General features: G+C 41.5%; 1 protein-coding gene across 1 annotated transcript; it reads left to right on the forward strand.

Annotated features, from left to right (window-relative positions):
- The first annotated feature begins 973 nt into the window (after positions 1 to 973).
- LOC102870653 (methyltransferase-like protein 7A-like) lies at positions 974 to 1,708 on the forward strand. Its single transcript, XM_006886486.1, has one exon. It carries the CDS (start codon positions 974 to 976, stop codon positions 1,706 to 1,708), a length of 735 nt encoding a protein of 244 aa, XP_006886548.1.
- Positions 1,709 to 3,620: the final 1,912 nt, after the last annotated feature.

The following is a 3,620-nucleotide window of genomic DNA, read 5'->3' on the forward strand; positions in this document are numbered from 1 at the left end:
GTAGGGAAAGATTGTTCATTTTTTTTTTTTTTAGATTGTTCATTTTTGTCCTGCAGAGTGTCTGGTGTATTTGAACTGCCAGCAAGCTGTGGTCTTTGGGTTAGCATTTCTACTGACTTCTACTTCCTACTGACTACTCAAACCTCTCACCTCACTATTTAGGAATTTATGCATCCAAACAGAGGGCACCCACTCTAGAATGAAGGGGTGTGTGTGTGTGTGTGTGTGTGTGTGTGTGTGTGTGCTAGAGGAGAATGTTCTTTGTTTCTTTTCTGTAGCTCTAGCATTCCTTGGTTTCTTGGTAACGTGGCATCTACCCTCCTCATTTGTGCATTTGTATATCTATCTTTATTTTTTATTAATTAGAAGCTATCAGATTGAGAACATATTTTTGATTAATCTAAACTCATTAACATAATAAAAAGACCCTATTTCCAAATGAGATACATACACGGATATATTGTTGTTGTTAGGTGCCATCTAGTTGACCACAAATCATAGCAACTTTGTGAATAACAGGTCACAATTTTGCCCTATCCTGCACCATTCTCATGATCTCCCACATGGCAGAGTTCATTCTGTCGATCCATTTTGTTGAAGGTCAGTCTTCCACTTTCTCTGACTTACTTCTCGCAGTATGACATCTTTTTTTCCCAAGACTTGTTCTTCCTGACAACATATCAGAAGTATGTGAAACAAAGTTTCACTTTCTTTACCTCTAAGGAGAGCCTTGGTTCTACTTCCTCCAACATAGACTTACTTGTTCTTTTAGCAGTCCATAGGATATTCAGTACTCTCCAGATGACCTTGACGTGAAAGAGGAAGAACAGTGATCGGAACCACGTGGAAAGAAAAGTGAAACAGTCCAGACTTCTTCATCTCAGTAAGAGACAGTGCCAAGGAACATTAGTTCATCTTGATAAGAAACAGTGTTAATGATGACCACAGCTGCTGCTCTCTCTCTTCTGTAGCGATGGCGCTTTCCATCTTCATTCTTCGGCTGATTCTCTACATCCTGGCACTCCCCATGTACCTCCTGAACTTTCTGGGTGTGTGGAGTTGGATATGCAAAAAATACTTTCCCCACTTCTTGGTAAGGTTCACAGTGACGTATAATGAGCGCATGGCGAGCAAGAAGCAGGAACTTTTCAGCAACCTGCAGGAGTTTGCAGGCCCCTCCGGGAAGCTCTCCCTGCTGGAGGTGGGCTGTGGCACCGGGGCCAATTTCAAGTTTTACCCACATGGATGCAGGGTGACCTGTATTGACCCCAACCCCAACTTTGAGAAGTTCTTGATCAAGAGCATCGCGGAGAACCGGCACCTGCAGTTCGAGCGCTTCGTGGTGGCTGCCGGGGAGAACATGCACCAGGTGGCCGACAACTCCGTGGACGTGGTGGTCTGCACCTTGGTGCTGTGCTCGGTGCAGAACCAGGAGAAGATCCTCCGGGAGGTATACCGAGTGCTGCGGCCGGGAGGAGCTTTTTATTTCATGGAACATGTGGCAGCCAAGCCTTCGACCTGGAACTACTTCTGGCAACAGGTCCTGAATCCTGTCTGGTTCCTTCTGTTTGATGGGTGCAGTCTGACCAGGGAAAGCTGGAAGCCGCTGGAGCGGGCCAACTTTTCTAAGCTGAAGCTGCAACACATACACGCCCCGCTGACCTGGGAGCTGGTGCGGCCGCACATCTTCGGATATGCTGTGAAGTAGAGCCGAGAGGGCAGTAGACAGAGTGCCAATGGCGCTTCAGTTGTACAATTAAAATGCTAATTGAGAGAAAGGAAAACCTCTGTTTTCAGTTAAAGTTGAATCTGTAAGTTTTCTGTTATAGTCCATATTTTTCTGTAGTATTCTGTTATAATTTCTCCTATCTCCCAAAGAATTAAAAACAACCAGCTCTGAGCTCTCCCTTAATGGAAATAATGAGCTTTCATCATTGAAGTCCACCATTATCCCTGAACCTTCCCCTATTCAATAATGTCAGACGTGTTTCCAGTTATACATTTATTATTCACCAACAGATTTTAATGCTACCTTCTTTTGTGAGCTTATTTCTAATAAGCTGTTAAATTACTCAAAGGAAGATTGTTTTTTTTAAAGGGAGCAGTAAAAAATCTTAATCATTCACTAACTGAATAAACTTGAAAAAAAATTCCTATCTAAAAAAAAAAATGATGACCACAGTGTGCAGATAATTATTCATAAGGGAATTTTCAAAGATGGAATAAGAACTGATTAAAGACTAGAAAATACATAATTAAGACCCTTCAACAGCCCTTAAAGTTCACCTCATTGTGTCAACTCATCTTGTTTCCTTATGCTGCCACTTTATTTTTGACTATTAGAGATCTCTAATTTGAGATCCCTGAGGATTTTTCCCCCCATGAAGTTCTGTCTTGTTCTACTCAGAGAGACAGTTGGTGTTTCTCTGAGTAGTGATGCACTCTTTTGCTTTATTTTCTCACTGCCATTGCACACAAACTATCTTACTATCCCATCTATGTGGGGGGGGGCATTATCAATTTTTTAAATCCAGCCCTACTAAATTAAGCAGCCACTTATATAAGTAGCTTCTTTATGCTACAAATTGGTATGGCCTGGCAAGATCAAAAGAGTTAATATACCTTTCTTTAAGAAGTCTGAAATGAAGTATTTTGCTTGTGACATTTCTTGGTGGGTGGATCTGCATTATCCGTAACAACTCCAGAATTCAACTCTGGTGGCTTAGTGTTAAGAAGCTGCGGTACAATCCTCCAGTTTGAATCCACCAGCTACTGTGTGGGAGAAGGATGGGTAATCTCCTGTGTCTCTGAAAGTCCTCCAGAGGGTCAGCTATCAGTCAATTCTAACTCTACAGTACTCCACAGTAACAAGTCTTTAGAAGATAGATTATCCAGACTGTCCTAAAGCAGAGTGTGCTCTGGATCTCCTTCAAGGCCAGCCACAGCACCCCAGTTCTATGCTAGCAATAACAGGAGTGCTAACAGAGTCCTGCTAATGAGGTTCAGGAAACTGAATTGCCCCCACTGATAGAAATCAGTATCCCTCATCCTATCAGCTGAATCCCAGGTCACTGTTGACATGAGAAATAATATAATCCTTTCCTAATGCAAAAGCAGTTTTCTCAGTTCTACCTTTCCTTTTAAGACTTCCCTTCCCCAACTGAAAGTGTAAAGTTAAAAATGTAAGCATTAACAAAACCCTAAACCTTAAAACCAAAATGCTCACCTTGTAGTTTTTTTCATAATACCTCTATTTTATAGCCTTTAACTGTCTAACATCAGATTCTGCAAGTAAAACAGTGGACATTCTTGGGACTATGCCAGAAGCATCTGCACACATCCACCATTCATTCCCATTGTTGTTGTTGCTGATTGCCTCCGAGTCGAGTACGACTCATAGCGACTCCATAAACAAAAGGCCTGAAGCCCCTCTATAATGATTTCCATAATATAATTAATATTAACTCTTTATTTTCTGCTGTCTGCTAGATTCATTGTACTAATGCCATTATATTAACTACTAAAGATATTTCTGTTACCAGATTATGTAGATCCTCTAACTACCCACCTACAAACAAACAAATTACAAATCTCCAGAAGTTCCAGGAGCCAAGAATGTT

This window comes from Elephantulus edwardii, unplaced genomic scaffold, assembly GCF_000299155.1.
Source record: "Elephantulus edwardii isolate Elephantulus edwardi_28Jun2011 unplaced genomic scaffold, EleEdw1.0 scaffold00049, whole genome shotgun sequence".
Lineage (NCBI taxonomy): Eukaryota > Metazoa > Chordata > Mammalia > Macroscelidea > Macroscelididae > Elephantulus > Elephantulus edwardii.

What these genes read in the sequence shown, in the direction of transcription:
- LOC102870653 (XM_006886486.1), top strand. Translation starts at nt 974, where the DNA reads ATGGCGCTTTCCATCTTCATTCTTCGGCTGATTCTCTACATCCTGGCA.